The sequence below is a fragment of the Gnatocerus cornutus genome, unplaced genomic scaffold (genome assembly GCF_029298725.1).
Source record: "Gnatocerus cornutus isolate USDA-ARS CGAHR unplaced genomic scaffold, icGnaCorn1.1 ctg00000023.1, whole genome shotgun sequence".
Taxonomy (NCBI): domain Eukaryota; kingdom Metazoa; phylum Arthropoda; class Insecta; order Coleoptera; family Tenebrionidae; genus Gnatocerus; species Gnatocerus cornutus.
Window position 1 is genome coordinate 4,294,295 of NW_028275375.1, and position 20,233 is coordinate 4,314,527.

Genomic DNA, 20,233 nt, shown 5'->3' on the forward strand with positions numbered 1-20,233 from the left:
GCCCTAAAAAATATTCAATGTTTTGGGATTAAAACAGCCAAAAATTCAAAATTTAATAAAAAGTGATGGAACTTTTGGGTTCATTTTAAAATAAAAATTTGTAAAAACTAATTCTTGCTCTAAAGTTTTGAAATTTAGCACAGTTAATAAACAAGTCGAAGATAGTAAAACCTCCAAATTTAATCGTTAAGGCATTAAAACAGCCAAAGTTACGAAATTTATTAAAAGTTAGTGGAACTTTTTGGTCCATTTAAAAATAAAAATTTTTAAAATCTGTGTTTTTTGCTCTAAAGTTCTGAAATTTAGCACAGTTAATAAACAAATCGAAATTAGTAAAACCTCCAAATTTTTTCATTTTGGGATTAAAGCAGCCAAAGTTATGAATTTTAATTAAAGTTGGTGGAACTTTTTGTCCGTTTCAAAATGAAAATTTCTAAAAACCCCGTTTCTTGTTTTAAAATTTTGAAATTTACCACAGTTAACGTACAAGTCGAGATTAGTAAAACCCCCAAATTTCATCGTTTTGTTATTAAAACACCCAAAGTTACAAAATTTAATAGAAATTGGTGAAACTTTTTTGGCCCATTTCAAAATGAAAATTTCTGAAAACTGTGTTTCTTCCTCCAAAATTTTGACAATTTAGCACAGTTAATAAACAAGCCCAAGTTAGTAAAACCTCCAAATTTCATCGTTTTGAGATCAAAACAGCCAAAGTTACAAAATTTAATAGAAGTTGTTGGATCTTTTTGGTCCATTTAAAAATAAAAATTTTCAAAATCTGTGTTTCTTGCTCTAAAGTTTAGAAATTTAGCACAGTTAATAAACGAATCGAAATTAGTCAAACCTCCAAATTTCTTCATTTTGGGATTAAAGTTGGTGGAACTTTTTGGCCCATTTCAAAATGACAATTTCTAAAAACTGTGTTTCTTGTCCTAAAATTTTGAAATTTAGTTCAGTTAATAAACAGGTCTAAATCAGTAAAACCTCCAAATTTCATGTTGCGGGATTACAACAGTCAAAGTTTTAATAGAACTAGATGGAACATTTTGGCCAGATTGGCAAATTGCAGGGCCAATTCTATTAAAATTTAAAGTGCACATGCTAATCTTCCAATTCTCCTCGTAGCCAATACCCTGATAGCGCAAAATCCACGATTCTGACCCAAATCGTGCGTTTTCCAAGCGATTCAATCTTACGAAATCGTGACAAAAGAGCAAGATTTAAGTAATGGGGTGCATTTCTTAGCAGCCACTCAAATCTCTGAAAAATCCAAAGACTGATTAGAACGGTTCGGTGAAAGTCTCACCTACTTTAAAGACAATAACTAATCAGTGTTAGTTTTCGTTTCGCGACGTAAATTATGTCTTGCAAAATGAAAACAATGATGGATGGGTAACTGCTCAATAAACATGTGGGAAAAATGAAAGACAGTCAAATTTTTGTTGTTCTCAGAGGTGGTGCAACTTGTCCAAATTATTCTGATTCCGTTATCGTTAGTTAACTTGTGTTGATGAAATATGCAGCATTCTTTTTGTGATCACCATTCATAATGCGCGGACTTTCTCTTCTGTTTTGTTCTGTTGTTTTTTTTTGCTGAAGACGTAATGTCAATATTTCTGAAATTATTATGACAAGGTCGAGCGTGACTCGTGATTTTGACTAAAATCTAATCAAGTACAATGAACAAATACCACGAAACCGATTCTGGTAGAAATATGTAATTATAAAGATTTTACAAAGAAATACCAGCGTAAATACGTTTTGAAGCGAAAACAACAAAACATTTATATCCGTAATTTTTTGAGGTAGAACAATGAATTGTGTTAACTTTAATATCACAACTTTCAGTTTGTATTCTAATGGTTCAATATTCATTGAATTATCTAACACTTTCGAGTTTATTCATTCCTTGATGAATAGTTTAAAATGCATGTAAACAACGGAAAAGTTTTGGTTGACTGGTCGGTAAACGGGAAGTCTTCCTAGATTCTATAGTTTCCAGAATTTTGGGTATTCTGTTGTCTCAAATTCTCCGATTTTTCGGATTTTATTTCCTTGAAATTTTTATTACTTTTAACGGTTTTTGAAAACGCGATTTCATTTTGAAAACGAAACAAAAATATCCACTTTTCTAAGTATTAAATTACGTAACTTTGGCAGTTTTTATCCTTAAAGAGTGAAAATTTGCGGTTTTACTAACTTCGGTTTGTTTATCAACTGTGTTAAGTTTCAAAATTTAGAGCAAGAAACAAAATTTTTGAGAAATTTTTATTTTGAAGACTAGTCGAAACTGTCCACCACTCCTTATTGAATTCCGTAACTTTGGCAGTTTTCATCCCAAAACGATGAAATCTAATGGTCTTATTAATTTTAACTTGTTTATTAATTATGCTAAATTTCAAAATTTTAGAGCAAAAAACAGATATTAGAAATTTTTATTTTGACATGAGTTCTATTAAATTTCGTAACATTGGCTGTTTTAATCCCAAAACGAAGAAATTTGAGGGATTTACTAATTTCGACTGGTTTATTAACTGTGCTAAATTTCACAATTTTAAAGCAAGACACAATTTAAAAAAAAATATTTTAAAATAGGCCAAATTTCTATTAAATTTCGTAACTTTGGCTATTTTAATCCCAAAACGATGAACTTTGGAGGTTTTACTTATTTAGACTTGTTTATTAACTGTGCTAAATTTAAAAATTTTAGAGCAAGAAAAACAGATTTTAGAAATTTTCATTTTGAAATTATTTAAAAAAGTTCTTCCAATTTCTATTAAATTTCGTAACTTTGGTTGTTTCAATCCCAAAACGATGAAATTTGGAGAATTTACTAATTTTAACTTGTTTATTAACTGAGTTAAATTTCAAAATTCTAGAGCAAGACACCAAATTTTTAGAAATTTCAATTTTGAAATGAGCCAAAAAGTTACACCCATTTCTGATAAATTTCGTAACTTTGGCTGTTTTAATCCCAAAACGATGAAATTTGGAGGTTTTACTAGTTTCGACGTGTTTATTAACTGTGGTAAATTTCAAAATTTTAGAGCAACAAACATAATTTTTAGAAATTTTAATTTTGAAATGAGCCTAAAAGTTCCACCAATTTCTGATACATTTCGTAACTTTGGCTGTTTTAATCCCAAAACGATGAAATTTGGAGGTTTTACTAATTTGGACTTTTTCATTCACTGGACTAAATTTCAAAATTTTAGAACAAGAAAAACAGATTTTAAAAATTTTCATTTTGAAATGAGCCAAAAAATTCCGCCAATCTCTATTAAATTTCATAAGTTTTACGGTTTTAATCCCAAAACAATTAACTTTTGAGGTTTTACTAATAACAGCTTGTTTATTAATTATGGCAAATTTCAAAATGTTAGGGCAAGGAACACAAATTCTAGAAATTTTTATATTGAAATGAGCCAAAAATTCGATCAATTTCTATTAATTTCCGTAACTTTGGCTGTTTCAATTCAAAATCGATAAAATTTGGAGGTTTTACTAATTTGAGCTTGTTTATTAACTGTGCTAAATTTTAAAATTTTAGAAGAAGTAACACAGTTTTTAGAAATTTTCGTTTTAAAATAAGTCAAAAAGTTTCCCCAATTTCTATTAAATTCCGTAACTCTGACTGTTTTAATGCCAAAACGATGAAATTTGGAGGTTTAATTAAAATCGACTTGTTTATTAACTGTTTTAAATTTTAAGACTTTAGAACAAGGAACACAGTTTTCAAAATTTTTTATTTTGAACCGGGCCAAAAAGTGCCACCAAATTGTATAAAATTTCGTAATTTTGGCAGTTTTAATCCCAAAACGATGAAATTTGGCGGTTTTACTAATTTGTACTTGTTTATTAACTGTGCTAAATTTCAAAATTTTAGAGCAAGAAAAACAGGTTTTAGAAGTTTTCATTTTGAAATTATTTTAAAAAGTTCTTTCAATTTCTATTAAATTTCGTAACTTTGGCTGTTTCAATCTCAAGACGATGAAATTTGGAGAATTTACTAATTTTAACTTGTTTATTAACTGAGTTAAATTTCAAAATTCTAGAGCAAGACACCAAATTTTTAGAAATTTCAATTTTGAAATGAGCCAAAAAGTTACACCCATTTCTGATAAATTTCGTAACTTTGGCTGTTTTAATCCCAAAACGATGAAATTTGGAGGTTTTACTAGTTTCGACCTGTTTATTAACTGTGGTAAATTTCAAAATTTTAGAGCAACAAACATAATTTTTAGAAATTTTAATTTTGAAATGAGCCTAAAAGTTCCACCAATTTCTGATACATTTCGTACTTTTGGCTGTTTTAATCCCAAAACGATGAAATTTGGAGATTTTACTAATTTGGACTTTTTCATTCACTGGGCTAAATTTCAAAATTTTAGAACAAGAAAAACAAATTTTAAAAGTTTTCATTTTGAAGTGAGCCAAAAAATTTAGCCAATCTCTATTAAATTTCATAAGTTTTACGGTTTTAATCCCAAAACAATTAACTTTTGAGGTTTTACTAACAGCTTGTTTATTAATTATGGCAAATTTCAAAATGTTAGGGCAAAGAACACAAATTCTAGAAATTTTGATATTGAAATGAGCCAAAAATTCGATCAATTTTTATTAATTTCCGTAACTTTGGCTGTTTCAATCCTAAAACGATGAAATTGGGAGATTTTACTAATTTCGACTTGTTTATTAACTGTGGTAAATTTCAAAATTTTAGAGCAAGAAACACAGTTTTTAGAATTTTTCATTTTAAAATGGGCCAAAAAAGTTCCACCAATTTCTATTAAATTTCGTTTTAATTCTAAATCGACAAAATTTGGAGGTTTTACTAATTTGGGCTTGTTTATTAACTGTGCTAAATTTTAAAATTTTAGAAGAAGTAACACAGTTTTTAGAAATTTTCGTTTTAAAATGAGTCAAAAAGTTTTCCCAATTTTTCTACTAAATTCCGTAACTTTGACTGTTTTAATGCCAAAACGATGAAATTTGGAGGTTTAATTAAGATCGACTTGTTTATTGACTGTTTTAAATTTTAAGACTTTAGAACAAGGAAGACATTTGAAATGATCCAAAAAAGTTCCTCCAATTTCTGATAAATTTCGTAACTTTGGCTGTTTTAATCCCAAAGCGATGAAGTTTGGGCGTTTCACTAATTTCAATTTGTATGGTAACTGTGCTAAATTTCAAAATTTTAGAGCAAAAAAAAAACAGTTTTCCAAAAGTTTTTATTTTGAAATGGGCCAAAAAGTCCACCAATTTGATAACTTTGGCAGTTTTAATGCCAAAACGATGAAATTTTGCAAGCACGTTCATAAACTTTTTTCCTTTTTTTGTTCATTTAAACTTATCGCTTAAAAACAAATGGTAATTAAGAAATATTGCGGAAAAGTTATTAACAATGAAGACCATAAAATTTTTATTGTGTTTTGTTGTTTGCCATATGCACTAAGAATTGCATTTTTCATTACAAAACACGAATAATTTCTATAATTTCACCGCTCTCATTTTCCGATCAACAATATGGTCGCCCTAAATAGATCTGATTACGAATGTAAATGCTTTTAATTGTTGCCAACTTGTAACAGTCGGAAAAAATTAAGAAGGTCGTACCAACGGAGACAGTAAAATGAAGTGCCTTTCAAAGCCTTTCAGCAGAAACTGTTTGATGAAGTATTTATCGCCTTTATCGCTTAATTAACGTCTCATTTGAACATTTTCTTCGCAATCATCGTAATCTCGGTCTCGTCCTCGGCGCACAATGATCCGCTTCCTTGGAGGATGAAGGTCCGCGTAATTCTTCTGCACCTGGTGGCGGTCTCAAAGCCTTTTAGCAAAAATTGTTTAATTAAGTATTTATCGCTTAATTAACGTCTCATTTGAACAATTTCTTCGCAATTATCTTAATCTCAGTGTCGTCCTCTGCGCACAATAATCCGCTTTCTTGGAGGATGAAGGTCCGCGTAATTCCCCTGCACCTGGTGGCGGTCTCGGATCGATCCTGCTCGACGGGATTCCACCGCCGGACGCATACCATCCCGTCCTTGTCCCGGGTGAACAACCGTCTCGCGAACCGCGGCTCCAGTTGCATTCGAGGGGCGCAATTAACTCTCCAATTAAGCCCCACCGCGCGCGCACCCAAGGACTCACCTTGTGCACGCTATCCTCTGTTTCAGGTGTCAGTCGCGGCGAGAATGTGGGGCCGAGCGCAGTTGCTCGTGCTGCTGACCGCGCTCTCTGCCTACGGAGACGACGTCCAAGAAGAGTCCCAGCTGCGCGCCGGCCGCTCCGTCGACCTCTTCACGCGCTACGGCTACCTCAGTCTCAGCATGAAAGTGGTGCCTCGGAACGACTCGGAGTTTCTCTTCCGGGAGCCGACGATCGACATCTTCGACGGGTTGGAGAAGTACGTGGTGCATCCGAGCAAAGTGCCGAAGAAGCAGAGGAGGGTGTTTGCGGGGGATTTTCATATGGAGTTCTGCGACAATTTGAAGCAGCTGGTGCAGGCGTATTTCAGAGACTTTAATTTCGAGAGGTTGGACAATCCGTGGAAGGCGTTCACGGCGAGTTGGTCGCCGGACGCGTTGGCCAGGAATTTGGGGATTAATTCCTCGTTCGTGCATAAGGAACACTGTTATGTGCTGATAAGACTGGCGCGGTTTAGGGATAGTGTTAAGTTGAGTACGATCCCGAATAATGTGAACTTGGTGGACGCGGTGGCGCGGGAAATTGACAACATTCAAGTTGGTGATGTGAGCAGTGTGTCGAGGTTCATCAGGAAGTATGGATCGCACTATATAGACTCTTATGTGACGGGGAATTCGCTTTACCAGGTAGTTTAAAAGAAGCGCCGATTTGGAGTTTGGAGTTTGGAAAACAAACAGAAAAATACACTTTTCTTTTATTTGATTTCAAAACTCTCAAACTGTATTTCCATTATTTTCTGACTTTTACCAGAGTCATTCACTTCCCATTTCTAATTATATTTTAATTAACAATTAGTTGGAAAATTAGATTTTTTGTTATCCATTCACCGTTAGACCATGGTCTCAAGTTAAATTAAAGTTCATAAATGATTGCAACGCACATTTTACATTTGTTAGAATGTTAATTAATAACAAATAGGTTGAAAATTAAAAACAATTTGTTTGATTTTTAATTGAAAAGTTTTTAGAAATAAAGACGAACCAAAAATTACCCCTACTTATTATTAAATTCGTAACTTTGGCTGTTTTAATCTCAAAACGATGAAATTTGAGGGTTTTACTAATTTGAACTTGTTTATTGACTGTGCAAAATTTCAAAATTTTAGAGGAAGAAACACAGTTTTTAGAAATTTTCGTTTTGAAAGAAGTCAAAAAGTTTCCCCAATTTCTATTAAATTCCGTAACTTTGACTATTTTAATGGCAAAACGATGAAATTTGGAGGTTTTACTAATATCGACTTGTTTATTAACTGTGTCAAATTTTAAAACTTTAGAGCAAGGAACACAGTTTTCAGAAATTTTTGTTTTGAACCGGGCCAAAAAGTTCCACCAATTTCTATTAAATTTCGTAACTTTGGCAGTTTTAATTCAAAATCGATGAAATTTGTAAGTTTTACTAATTTGGGCTTACTTATTAACTGTGCTAAATTTTAAAACTTTAGAGAAAGTAACACAGTTTTCAGAAATTTTCGTTTTAAAATGAGTCAAAAAATTTCCCCAATTTTTATTAAATTCCGTAACTTTGACTGTTTTAATGCCAAAACGATGAAATTTGGAGGTTTTACTAATTTGAACTTGTCTATTAACTGTGTTATATTTCAAAATTTTAGAGGAAGAAACACAGTTTTTAGAAATTTTCGTTTTAAAACAAGTCACAAAGTTTCCCCAATTTCTATTAAATTCCGTAACTTTGACTGTTTTAATGCCAAATCGATGAAATTTGGGGGTTTTACGAATATCGACTTGTTTATTCACTGTGCCAAATTTTAAAACTTTAGAACGAGAAAAACAGTTTTCAAAAATTTTTATTTTGAACCGGGCCAAAAAGTTCCACCAAATTGTATAAAATTTCATAATTTTGGCAGTTTTAATCCCAAAACGATGAAATTTAAAGGTTTTACAATTTTCGACTTGATTATTAATTGTGCTAAGTTTTACAATTTTAGAGCAAGAAACACAGTTTTTAGAAATTTTCATTTTACAATGGGCCGAAAAGTTTCTCCAATTTCTATTAAATTCCGTAACTTTGGCAGTTTTAGTCCCAAAACGATGAAATTTGGAGGTTTTACTAACTTCGACTTGATTATTAATTGTGCTAAGTTTAAAAATTTTAGAAAAAGTAACACAGTTTTCAAAAATTTTCGTTTTAAAATGAGTCAAAAAATTTCCCCAATTTCTATTAAATTCCGTAACATTGACTGTTTTAATGCCAAAACGATGAAATTTGGAGGTTCTACTAATATCGACTTGTTTATTAACTGTGCTAAATTTTAAAACTTTAGAACAAGGAACACAATTTTCAGAAAATTTTATTTTGAACCGGGCCAAAAAGTTCCACCAATTTCTATTAAATTTCGTAACTTTGGCAGTTTTAATCCCAAAACGATGAAATTTTAGGGTTTTATTAATTTGAACTTGTTTATTAACTGTGCTAAATTTCAAAATTTTAGAGGAAGAAACACAGTTTTTAGAAATTCTCGTTTTAAAATAAGTCAAGAAGTTTCTCCAATTTCTATTAAATTTCGTAACTTTGGCCGTTTTGATCCCAAATCGATAAAACTTGAAGGTTTTACTAATTTTGACTTGATTATTATTTGTGCTCAATTTCAAAATTATAGACCAAAGAACACAGTTTTTAGAAATTTTTATTTTGAAATGGGCCAAAAAGTTCTTATTTTTTTTTAATTTCAAACAAATAAAGTGGAAAAAATCAAGAGAATCTAAGAAAAATATAATAAGAACTGAATGTTAAGCGGGAGTCCAATGATAATGCGAGGAATCTCAAGACGATAAAAATTCCAAAGAATGTAAAAAATCCTTAGAACCCAAAAAATTAGATCGTCACATCCAGAAAGTCTAAAATGGACAAAATCAAAAGAGAAAAAACAGATAAAATTCAAACATTTCCAGGAATATGAAAATAGAGAATATTGAAACAAACGAAATTATTGGATTAAATGGATATTCCACGCGAGTTTTACACTACACTTTTTCTACGATTACGCATCTTTGTTTAATCGTGCAAAAGAAATCCTTGACGATAAACAATGAACTATTTGTGTGTATTTGCTAGGTTGCTATGTGACTCAAGCTATAGCAACAAGTGTGGAATAGCACAAAGCTAAAAACGGTAGAAAAAATCTTATTTAACAAGGAGAATTTAAAGAAAATCATAAAGAAAAACACACGTAGAAATTAGACACAACCGACCTTAAACCGCCCCTGGAAACAGAAAATTTGGAAGTTTAAAGTCTAAATTTGCTGTTATGAAATTCCGTACGATAAAGTCGCATTTTCTCATAACTAGATATTGGTTTTCCAGACGAAGGAGTTCCTCTATTTACTAAACGACTTTTCTCGACTCCTTTGAACAAATACCTTTTAATACACTTAAAAGATCAATGTCTTTTACAGACGCTACCTCATCGTTTTAATTGAGATAAGTACATTTAGTCCCCGGGAATTATTCCATTTCCGCTTTGAAATCAGGGCCCATTCGTGGCTTTTATTTTTGTTATTTGCTCCCTTTGGCGTTGCTGGATTTTGTCTGATGATACATATTTCCGTGTTTTCTGTTATCTATGATATTTACCAAAAAAATAATTATCCTGGAACACGGAAATTACTGAAATTAAAGAGCAATTTTACATTCAATTCCGAGTACATCCCGTATTAAGTATAATTACGTGTTTATTGCAAAGTGACCCCAACATTGCTTCTTGACCCTGACTAATCAAAAACTATTGTTTTTCGACGGTAATTCCAAGTTCCGTGTCTTCTTGGTAATTAATTTTTATTATTCTCCATTATTTAGCCTTGGTACTTATCGTATTTTACGCAATTAAAAATAAAAAGTACCTGTTTTCCAAAGCGATTTGTTTTGCCGTGCATCAGTCAAACTCCCATACGGAATTACCATTAATTGGAATTGGTTCGCTCTCATTAATCATGTTACATCAGAGGTTTCTCAAAAAGAGATGTTACAAAATGTGAAATTGGTGAAGCAAATTGCGAAATTCTAAACGAAAATTCCTGCAAGTAACGGCACAGCGATTTTTTTTTTTAATTTAATTTAATTTAATTATCCGTGGCTGTGAAATATTTAGACGCGACCATGAATTCGGGTCTAATATGGTTATAAATTGTCTGCTTTATTCGGTTGGATGTTGAACTCTTACGTAAAGTTAAAAACAGAAAAAATCAACGCAACAGTTATTGGAGCTTTAAAAGGGAATTGCGTAATTTGCAGTGATTTACATTCACTCGAAATCGGTCGCTAATGTAAGAAAATTATAAAATCTGCTCTTGGATATCAATTATCTCTATTTTTTGACTTTTGATTTTGGAATTTAGCACCGTTAATAAACAGATCGAAATTAGTAAAACCTCCAAATTTCATTATTTTGGGATTAAAACAGCAAAAGTTACGAAATTTAATAGAAATTGGTGGAACTTTTTTCATAATCAAAATTTCTAAAAACTGTGTTTCTTGTTTTAAAATTTTGATTTAATAAACAAGTCGAAATAAGTAAAACCTCCAAATTTCATGGTTTTAAAATTGAAACAGCCAAAGTTACGGAAATTAATAGAAATTGGTTGAACTTTTTGGCTTATTTCAAAATAAAAAGTTTTAGAATTCGTGTTTCTTGACCTAAAATTTTCAAATTTATTTAATTTTCTGAATTCTAAGGATTCTTTACATTTTTTGGAATCTTTATCTTCCTGAGATTCCTCGGATTCCCATTGGACTCCCTCTAAACATTCAGTTTACAACATATTTTTCTTAAATTCTAGAAATATTTTTTATTTTATTTTTTTGAAATTTTTTGGCTTATTTCAAAATAAAAATTTCTATAAACTGTGTTTTTAGCTCAAAAATTTTGAAATTTAGCACAGTTAATAAACAAGTCTAAATTAGTAAAACCTCCAAACTTCATCGATTTGGGATTAAAACAGCCAAAGTTACGAAATTTAATACAAATTGATGGAACTTTTTGGCCCGGTTCAAAATAAAAATTTCTGAAAACTATGTTCCTTGCTCTAAAATTTTGAAATTTGGCACAGTTAATAAACAGGTCGATATTAATAAAACCTCCAAATTTCATCGTTTTGGCATTAAAGCAGCCATAGTTATAAATTGTAATACAAGTTGGTGGTCCAATTTAAAATCAAAATTTCGAAAATCTGTGTTTCTTGTTCTAAAATTTTGAAATTCAGCATAGTAAAGAAATAAGTCGAAATCAGTAAAATCTCCAAATTTTTTTGTTTTGGGATTAAAACAGTCAAAGTTACGGAAATTAATAGAAATTGGATGATCTTTTTGGCTCATTTCAAAATAAAAATTTTTAGAATTCGTGTTTCTTGACCTAAAATTTTTGAAATTTGGCACACTCAACAAACAAGTCTAAATTAGTAAAACCTCTAAACTTCATCGTTTTGGAATTAAAACAGCTAAAGTTACGAAATTTAATAGAAATTGGTGAAATTTTTTGACCCATTTCAAAATAAAAATTTCTAAAAACTGTTTCTTATTTTAAAATTTTGAAATATTCCACAGTTAATAAACAAGTCGAAAAAAAAAAAATCTCCAAATTTCATCGTTTTAGGATTGAAACAGCCAAAGTTACGGAAATTAATAGAAATTGAACAAATTTTTGGCGCATTTCAAAATAAAAATTTTTAGAATTCGTGTTTCTTGAACTAAAATTTTGAAATTTAGCACACTCAACAAACAAGTCTAAATTAGTAAAACCTCCTAACTTCATCGTTTTGGGATTAAAACAGCCAAAGTTACGAAATTTAATAGAAATTGGTGAAACTTTTTGACCCATTTCAAAATAAAAATTTCTAAAAACTGTGTTCTTGTTTTAAAATTTTGAAATTTACCACAGTTAATAAACAAGTCGAAATTAATAAAATCTCCAAATTACATCGTTTTAGGATTGAAACAACAAAAGTTACGGAAATTAATAGAAATTGATCGAATTTTTGGCTCATTTCAAAATCAAAATTTCTAGAATTTGTGTTCCTTGCCCTAACATTTTGAAATTTGTTACAGTTATTAAACAAGTCGAAATTAGTAAATCCTCCAAATTTCATCGCTTTGGGATTAAAACAGCCAAACTTACGGAATTTAATAGAAATTGGTGGAAGTTTTTGGCTCATTTCAAAATAAAACTTTCTAAAAGCTGTTTCTTCTTCAAAAATTTTGAATTTTAGCACAGTTAATAAACACGTCGAAACTAGTCTCCAAATTTCATCGTTTTGGGATTAAAACAGCCAAAGTTACAAATTTTAATAAAAATTAGTGGAACTTTTTAGTCTATTTCAAAATGAAAATTTCTAAAAACTGTGTTTCTTGTTCTAAAATTTTGAAATTTAGTACAGTTAATAAACAAGTCCAAATTAGTACATTTTCCAAATTTTATCGTTTTGGAATTAAAACAGCCAAAGTTACAAAATGTAATAGAAATTCGTGGAAAAATTTTTCTAAAAACTGTGTTTCTTTTTCAAAAATTTTGAATTTTAGCACAGTTAATAAACAAGTCGAGATTAGTAAATCCTCCAAATTTTATCACTTTGGGATTAAAACAACCAAACTTACGGAATTTAATAGAAATTGGTGGATACTTTTTGGCTCATTTCAAAATAAAACTTTTTAAAAACTGTTTCTTCTTCAAAAATTTTGAATTTTTAAAAAAACTCCAATTCTAATTATTTGCTTCGTCCTCAAAACAAAAATTCCACAAAAAATTTAATTTTTGCTCTAAAATTTTGAAATTTAGCACAATTGATAAACAAGTAATAGTCGTAAAACTTCCAAATTTTAGTGATTTAGGAGAAAAACTAGTAAAATTACGGATTTTAATAAAAAAAAGTGAAAATGTGTTCGTCTTCAAAGCAAAAATTAAAAAAAAAAATTAATTCTTGCTCTAAAATTTTGAATTTTAGCGCAGTTAATAAACACGTCGAAATTAGTAAAGTCTCCTTTCATTGCTTTGGGATTAAAACAGCCAAAATTACGGAATTTAATAGAAATTAGTAGAACTTTTTGGCTCAATTCAAAATAAAAATTTCTAAAAATTGTGTTTCTTGTTGCAAAATTTTGAAACTTAGCACAGTTAATAAATAAGTCAAAATTAGTAAAGCCTTCAAATTTCATCGTTTTGGGAGTAAAACAGCCAAAGTTACGAAATTTAATAACAATTGGTGGAACTTTTTTTCTCATTTCAAAATGAAAATTTCCGATAAAGACATTCTATTTACTTATAAATTGTGAAAACATTTCATTTAAATATCTACCTTTTATAAGCCTACATTCAATGACGAAATCAATCTGCTATGGTAGTGATTATGAGCTCAACGTAGAAAATTCTTAGAAATCAGCGTATTATATTGTAAAATGAATGCTCGATGAACAAGTAGATAAATGATTACCACACTGATTAGAGAGATTTTTTCTTTTGATGGCCACGACCCTTTAAATAACGGTCCACTATCAGAGCTTGTCTGTTTTTTATATTAATATTCTATTTCATAATACCTTCGTGAGAGTTTCAACAATAAAAGAAATATGAATAAATTATAATTATTAATTTATTAACGATTTGTTTCACTAGTAAACTCGCGTGCTAACAAGCCTCTGACACTCCCTTATATTTCCAGGTGTTCGTCTTCGAGAAATCAAATTACCTCCGCATCAGAGAGCGCCTGAAGACCCAAGGCATCTCCCATCTAAACCCGACCGAACTAAGTCATTACTTCAGCCCTTGGTTCGCCGAACACATGGGCAATATTAAAGTAGCCAGTGGCAACAAAACCGTCGAACAATGGGCAACTTCCAAACTCCGCCTTCATTACTACATCTTCAGTTATCCAACACTGTTGAAGATCCACGGCGATACTCAACTCTTATCCGTTCTCAACAATTTACTACAAAACGAAGCTATTCTTCAGATGGGAATGAAGACACTAGCGCCGGCCTTCAAGGATCCGCAAAAACGGAAGTTCTTCACTGGGGTGCTGGACAACTTACTCAAATTGTGGGAGGTTAACTTGTAGTGCATCCTCTCGCTGTGATAAATGTTGTGATACAGACGCCTACAAGGTTGGAAGCCTTGAATTAAGAGGAAAGACTATCAACGAGTTAATTAATGAGTTTATTGCGTGTTAAAACTATCTAATTGGTCCTCTATTCTAGATTTTGTTTGCATTCGGAATGAGGATGGTTACAGGCGTTGTATTTATTTTTATACAATAAATTATATTTTAGTACTCAAGCCAAATATGTAAAATTTTGTAAAGACTACAATAAAAAATGTAAGTAACAAAGTCCTGTTTGGATATGTTGTACCAATATTGCACAGGTCTCAATATCAATTCCAAACTAATCGAATTTTTTGAAGATGGACATCTGGACGCCTGCTTGGAGATTCCTGCTGACTTTTTTACTATTCACAACCATTACCAGAGGAGTCTCCACTCGAATTAGCCTAAACTTGTATCTCTAAAAAACAATAAATTAGTGGCGGAAAAATTGCACTGGAGAAGTGAAGTCGTTTCTGAAGTAGAAATATTACAAAATCTGTCGATTTCACTTCTAATTGCGTTTCATTTTTCTCGAATTTCCCTCAATTTTCCCTTTCTCTTAGACGAATTAGGTTTTAAGGACTTCATTTTTAGTTAGGATTACGTTTTTTAGCCCATAACACACTTGCGACTGGCTATCAAAGTAACCATGGATTGTTCTATTTTGGTTTACTTTTGTTCGGCGTTGTTGTATATTTATTCACTTTTTTTTATTTTCCTGTGTCCATATTATCTATTTACGCCCGAAAAAGATGCAAATAGGCAACACATTATACACACAAAGTGATTCTTTAATAAATCAAAGGCGGCGATGTCACCAGACGATTTTGCACAAATTGGAAAAAATTGCCAATCCGTCAAATCAAAAACGAAAATTAAATTTGACAGATTGCAGATTCATGATTTACCTTGGAGGCATTGGCGTATCATGTCGGCATTAAATTAAAAAAATAATTTGTTCTCGTTGTATAAAATGTGGCTTCAATTCATGTTGCTCGCCTATTTTGAGTGTTAATTCATGAAGGAACACCAAATGGCACTCGTTCAATGTTGCCTGTTACCGATACACAAATAATAAAATTATGCCCCCCGACCCCAGTATATTCTACGCTCATGTGTCAACCCTTCAATCGGTGTGAAAATTCACTAAGACCTACGTGCTAAAACACAAAGCCGCCTTTGATAAACACTAAAGAATCGCGCTTTATCAAAGGCAACTTCGTTCTATCTTTTATTTAAATATGTGACGTTAAACGCCTAAGATCACTAGATAGAAATTTGTTTTTTTCGTTCTTTTTTTTTCATCCTAATTTCCAGTTTCTGCTGTTTTATACAGGGTGATTTTGAAATAGAGGCAGAAAAAAATCCATTACAGCTCACTGTAAATAATTGAAGTTGGCAGGTTTCGTTTTTTATATTGCTGTCTCAGTTTAAAAAAAAAGTAAATGAAATTGATTCGAATTTTTATGCTACGCCAATGATTACTACGGTGACTAAGGTCCATTTTGTGCATATCAGGTCAGGATTTTGGAATTTTTAACGTCTTCTACTATCTACGACAACGAAATGTGCACGGCAAAATTGTCTAGCGCAATTTTCACTTCAAATCATAGGCGCACTTCTAATTGTCTTTTATGACAATTGATGACAGTAGTTAGTTAAAATCGGCTAAACATTGAACTTTGGCCGAAAAACCAAGACCTGTTGCAAAATTTGATGAAAATCGGTCGCCAAGAACAGTGGCTGCTGATTAGTAAGAGTTGTATAGGTAAAATAAAATGTTTAGAGAAAAATCAAAAAGAACGCCACTGCTCAAAATCCGATTTACATTATGGAAATTCAGAGAAAAATCCATGACAACGAAAAAGTCGTTCACATTTCGGTGTCGCCAATAGTACGTATTTTCGTAAAGTCGCCTATTTTTCCGCCTCTATTTCAAAATCACCCTGTATACTCCAACTATTTTACAGTGGCGGCCAAAAGTAACGAGTACAAGTTTTGGACGCCATTTTCTTAAAAATTCAGTTGTGTAAATCGGGATGACAATAATTGCAAAGTAGGCATTCAGATTATTGCAATCACATTACTAAAACAAATGAACAACATTGACTAAAAAAAGCTGAAATTACATGTTGCCATCCTTTAATTATTGCCTACTTAGTATTAGTAGTTCCAATGACGTGCTGTTAGTAGGTCAACAGATTAATTTTTAGCCCGATTTACAATGACAAAAAAAGTGCAGCAGTTACTTTTGGCCGCGACTTCTTACTGCATACCAACAAAACAGTAAACAAGTAATATGGCTATTATACCCGAATTAAGTACTATGCTTATTCTTCAACAATTTTACGGTCATTTTTTCGTTACAATGGTAACACATCACAGTTATAAGAAAAGTCATGAAATATGAGTCACGTGAGAGTCATATTTACACTTGTTGGAATATGAATATCATTATATTGTTGTAGATAAAATAATTTTTCAAAAATATTTCCGAATTCTGATCTGTTGGAGCAAAACGAACTTCATATTCACTTCTCCAGTACAAAACCTCGTTGACTAGTTTAGTTAACTTACATTTTCTTTATACACGAAGTCTACATCAGTGACGTACGGCTCAGGAATCGCCACTGAATTCCCAATGATCACACCTTTTCCATCCGCCAAGTTATAAACGGTCACCACGACGCAAGTTCCTTCTTTATCCACCAAACAAAATGTACTGAAAATATTAGATAGTTATTTTGACACTTATTTAAAAAATGAAAATACAAAGGAACGGAATCTTCATTGTGGACGGTACAGACCACTTTTCCCAAAACCACCTTTTCCTCGTTTAAACCAGGCTTTAAGTCGCGTATTCGAATTTCGTCGAGTTTTACCGTCTGGTTGGTGGTGGTCGAGGTGTAGCTGCCGCCTCCATAAGGCCCCAATTGCTTCGAGTCGATCGCCTGGAAATTCAATAATTTTATAACCCACGTGTTATGTACAAAGTTTTATCTACGACTTTGTAGCTCCATTACATAAATTGTTAAGTAATACATTACAGAACGGGTTTTCTCATTACACAACAAGTGTAGTAATAGAGCTAGTTGTACAACTAAACCACCTGTAGAGTTTGCTGCAGGCGCTTCGCCTTCATTTTCCCACAGGTCGTGACGAGCTCGCAAATCTCATTTAGGTACTTCCTAAGCTGCTCTTCTTTAACTTTGGGTTGCTCCCACGTGGGATCGTACAAAGCGGCCTTGTTAAAGGACTCTAAGGCCATCTGGTACTCTTCTTCATACTTCAGGGTCTGCAAACTCAAGATGAAACTACCTCAATCAATCTGAGTTGAACTTACAATTCCTTTGTTGTAGTGTAAGTCGGGGGTGCTTTTGGCAACAACGTCTTTCTCCTACAAAGAAGTCGTATTAATTGAAGGGATGGAGGTGAAACTTACTGCTTGAGAATACGCGCTGAGGCACTGCTTGAGGGTCTTGGGGTTCTGTTGGATTCCAAAGAAGGATGATAAGTGGGCATTTCCAAGCACTGCCCATGAGAGACCGTCAGATGGGTCTAATTGGAGGGCTTCTTTGGCGTATTCTAAGCCCTTTTCAATGTTGGTGATGAGGTTTTCTTTACTGGTGGAGTTTTCTTGGCGTGCTAACATTGAGAGGTTTCTTAATGAGACTTTGTTTCTTCTCTGCAAATTCAAATTATTATACTGAAGAGTTGCGTGGACTTTTACCTCTTTCAAGGCGCCATCAAAACAATTTTTCGCTTTCTTCAACTCGTCGTTCTTCCAAAAGCACTCCCCTAGCTCATTCCAAGCTTCTACAGACTTAGGATCTAGTTTAACAGCCTTAGATAAGAGACTCTCTGCTTCTTTACTAAATTTAGGAACAACATTTAAGAGTCTCCCTTTGAGGAAATTATATTTAGCCCTATCACATTCCAACGCGCTAATTTCATTCTCTTTAAACACATCTAAAATCTCAGCGAGTTTTTTTTCAATATCTTCATTTTTATCTACAGCGTCTTCAATTTTATGGGTTTCAAAATAATGGTCCCTGTATAAATACAAACGATTAACGTTTTCCTGTAATGAGACTTGATGAAGCACCACTCCTTTTAAGGGATTAGTTGTAGGTGGGGGCACACCTGGCGGAAATTATAATTATTTTAACTTACCTCTAGGAAATGAATTGGGTTTTGGTTTTTCAGTGAATCTCCACTGTTATCCATCATTTTTTACATTTATCGGCAATTTTTTCACTCATTTCCAGTCTTGATCAACGGAGAACTTGTTGTTTTGACGTGAGAGGTTATGTTGTTGGGAAACCGTCAAATGTCAAAAAGAAAACGACGAAGAGGGGAGTTGGGGTTGAGAATTGCCAATGTTAAGCGGTGAAAGTTACTAACTAATTTTGATTTTGGGTTTTTGGGAAAATTAAATAGTGTAAATCTCCTAAAACTTTCTTTTTAGGTTCTTTACCTTCTCTTCGGACCATTTCTCTAATTATTCTCTTTGGAGTTTGAAGACTTGAAGATAAACCAAAAATTTGTACCACATTCTTTTAAATTCCGTAACTTTTAGAGTTCTAGTCCTACAACAATAAAATTTGGTTGCTTTACTACTTTTGACTTGCTTATTAACTGTGCCGAGTTTCAAAATTTTAGAGCTAGAAACACTATTTTCAGAAATTTTTATTTTGAAATGGGTCAAAAAATTGCACCAATTTCTATTAAATTTCGTAACTTTGGCTGTTTTAATCCCAAAACGTTAAAATTTGGAGGCTTAACTAACGTCGACTTGTTAACTAAACTAAATTTCAAAAATTTAGAGCGAAAACCACAGTTCGTAAAAATTTTAATTTGGAAATGGGCTAAAAAGCTTCATCAATTTTTATAAAATTTCGTAACTTTGGCTGTTTTAATCTCAAAACGATGAAATTTGGAGGTTTTACTAAATTTGACTTGATTATTTAACTGTGCTAAGTTTCAAAATTTTATAGCAAGAAACACAATTTTTGGAAATTTTTATTTTGAAATGAGCTAAAAAGTTTCACAAATTTCTATTAAATTTCGTAACTTTTGCTGTTTTAATTCCAAAACGATGAAATTTAAAGGTTGTACTAATTAAGGCTTGTTTAATAACTGTGCTAAATTTCAAAATTTTAGATCAACAAATACAGTTTTTAGACATTTTTATTTTGAAATGAGTTGAATAGTTGCACCAATTTCAACTAAATTTCGTATCTTTCGCTGTTTTAATCCCAAGACGATGAAATTTGGAGGTTTCACTAATTTTGACTTGATTATTAAGTGTGCTAAATATCAAAATTTTAGAGCTAGAAACACAATTTTTTAGAAATTTTTATTTTCAAATTGACCAAAAAGTTCTACCAATTTCTATTAAATTTCGTAACTTTGACTGTTTTAATCCCAAAACGATGAAATTAGAAGGTTTTTACTAATTTTGATCTGATTATTAAGTGTGCTAAATTTCAAAGTTTTAGAGCAAGAAACAGTTTTTTAAGAAATTTTCATTTTGAAACTGGTCAAAAAGTTCTACCAATTTCTGTTAAATTTCGTAAGTTTGGCTATTTTAGTTCCAAAACGATGAAATTTGGAGGTTTTACTAATTTTGACTTGATTATTGACAGCAAAATTAAAATTTTAGAGCAAAAAACACAGTTTTTAGAAATTTTCACGCTGAAATTGACCAAAAAGCTTCACCAATTTCTATTAAATGTCGTAAGTTTGGCTGTTTTATTCTCAAAATGATAAAATTTGGAGGTTTTACTACTTTTGACTTGATCATGAACTGTGCTAAATTTAAAAATTTTAGAGCAAGAAGCACAATTTTTTAGAAATTTTTATTTTGAAACAGACTTAAACGTTCCACTAAATTCTTTTAAATTTTGTTACTTTGGCTGTTTTAATCCTAAAAC

At 31.7% G+C, this 20,233-nt stretch overlaps 2 protein-coding genes across 2 annotated transcripts in view; one reads left to right on the plus strand and one right to left on the minus strand.

Annotated features, from left to right (window-relative positions):
- LOC148166463 (torso-like protein) overlaps positions 1 to 14,540 on the plus strand; it is a 27,331-nt gene extending 12,791 nt beyond the window's left edge. The window contains exons 2-3 of the mRNA XM_088048930.1: positions 6,180 to 6,836; positions 13,875 to 14,540. Coding sequence (XP_087905056.1) covers positions 6,198 to 6,836; positions 13,875 to 14,270 — 1,035 coding nt within the window. The 5' untranslated portion in view covers positions 6,180 to 6,197 and the 3' untranslated portion in view covers positions 14,271 to 14,540. The remainder of the gene's footprint in view (positions 1 to 6,179; positions 6,837 to 13,874) is intronic.
- On the minus strand, positions 14,350 to 18,646 carry LOC148166464 (tetratricopeptide repeat protein 5-like). Its single transcript, XM_088048929.1, has 8 exons — positions 18,471 to 18,646; positions 18,028 to 18,378; positions 17,740 to 17,982; positions 17,641 to 17,694; positions 17,407 to 17,592; positions 17,070 to 17,248; positions 16,875 to 17,019; positions 14,350 to 14,715 (listed from the first exon to the last, which is right to left on the minus strand). Exons 1-8 carry the CDS (start codon positions 18,525 to 18,527, stop codon positions 14,596 to 14,598), a joined length of 1,335 nt encoding a protein of 444 aa, XP_087905055.1. The 5' UTR covers positions 18,528 to 18,646; the 3' UTR covers positions 14,350 to 14,595.
- Positions 18,647 to 20,233: the final 1,587 nt, after the last annotated feature.